Below are 608 nucleotides of genomic sequence, written 5' to 3'. Positions count from 1 at the left end.
GGTGGGGGGTGGCACAGAGGTGCCACATGGCCCTCAGGGTCTGGGGGGAGGCCATGTGTGTGCTGGGGGTCTCCCCGTCCCCACTGTGCTGGGACAGCCAGGTCGGACATCCCCCTATGCTGTCCGTGTCCCTTTCACAGCTCTGCTCCCTGCCTGGGCGGGCTCTGTGCCGGCGCGTTTTGAGGCCGGTGTGCCTGCAGCGTTCCCCGACGGATTCGGGGAAGGACGTGCTGGAGATCCCCTTGCCCCCCTGGCAGGAGCGTCCCGACGAGCCGCTGGAGACCAAGAGAGCCCGGCTGCTGTACGAGAGCCGGAAGAGGGGGATGCTGGAGAACTGCATCCTGCTCAGGTGAGGTGCAGGGTGCTTGTCCTCCCTCCCGGCTTCTGGGCTACCCTCTGCCGCTTGTCCACTTCCCCGCTGTCTGTCCTTCCCCGCAGCACCCTAAGAATTCGTTCTCTGCGGACAGGGGCGGGCAGGGATGGCGTGTGCTTCACAGGAGGGATAACATGAGCCCTGGAGAGCTAAGGGAGAAAAGCCAGTGAGCGTAGCTGCTGCGTAGTTCAGCTCATTAAAGATGTCCCAGGTTTTTAATTAACAGAGAAGAGTC

At 63.0% G+C, this 608-nt stretch overlaps 1 protein-coding gene across 1 annotated transcript in view; it reads left to right on the top strand.

The window, feature by feature from the left end:
* Positions 1-53: 53 nt before the first annotated feature.
* SDHAF2 (succinate dehydrogenase complex assembly factor 2) overlaps positions 54-608 on the top strand; it is a 1,441-nt gene continuing 886 nt past the window's right edge. Inside the window, exon 1 of the mRNA XM_009887729.1 lies at positions 54-349. Within this exon, the coding sequence (XP_009886031.1) occupies positions 54-349 (296 nt within the window). The remainder of the gene's footprint in view (positions 350-608) is intronic.

The sequence above is a fragment of the Charadrius vociferus genome, unplaced genomic scaffold (assembly GCF_000708025.1).
Source record: "Charadrius vociferus isolate BGI_N301 unplaced genomic scaffold, ASM70802v2 scaffold1066, whole genome shotgun sequence".
Taxonomy (NCBI): domain Eukaryota; kingdom Metazoa; phylum Chordata; class Aves; order Charadriiformes; family Charadriidae; genus Charadrius; species Charadrius vociferus.
Note: the sequence above shows the minus strand (reverse complement) of the source record. Positions and strands in the feature narration are given on the sequence as shown.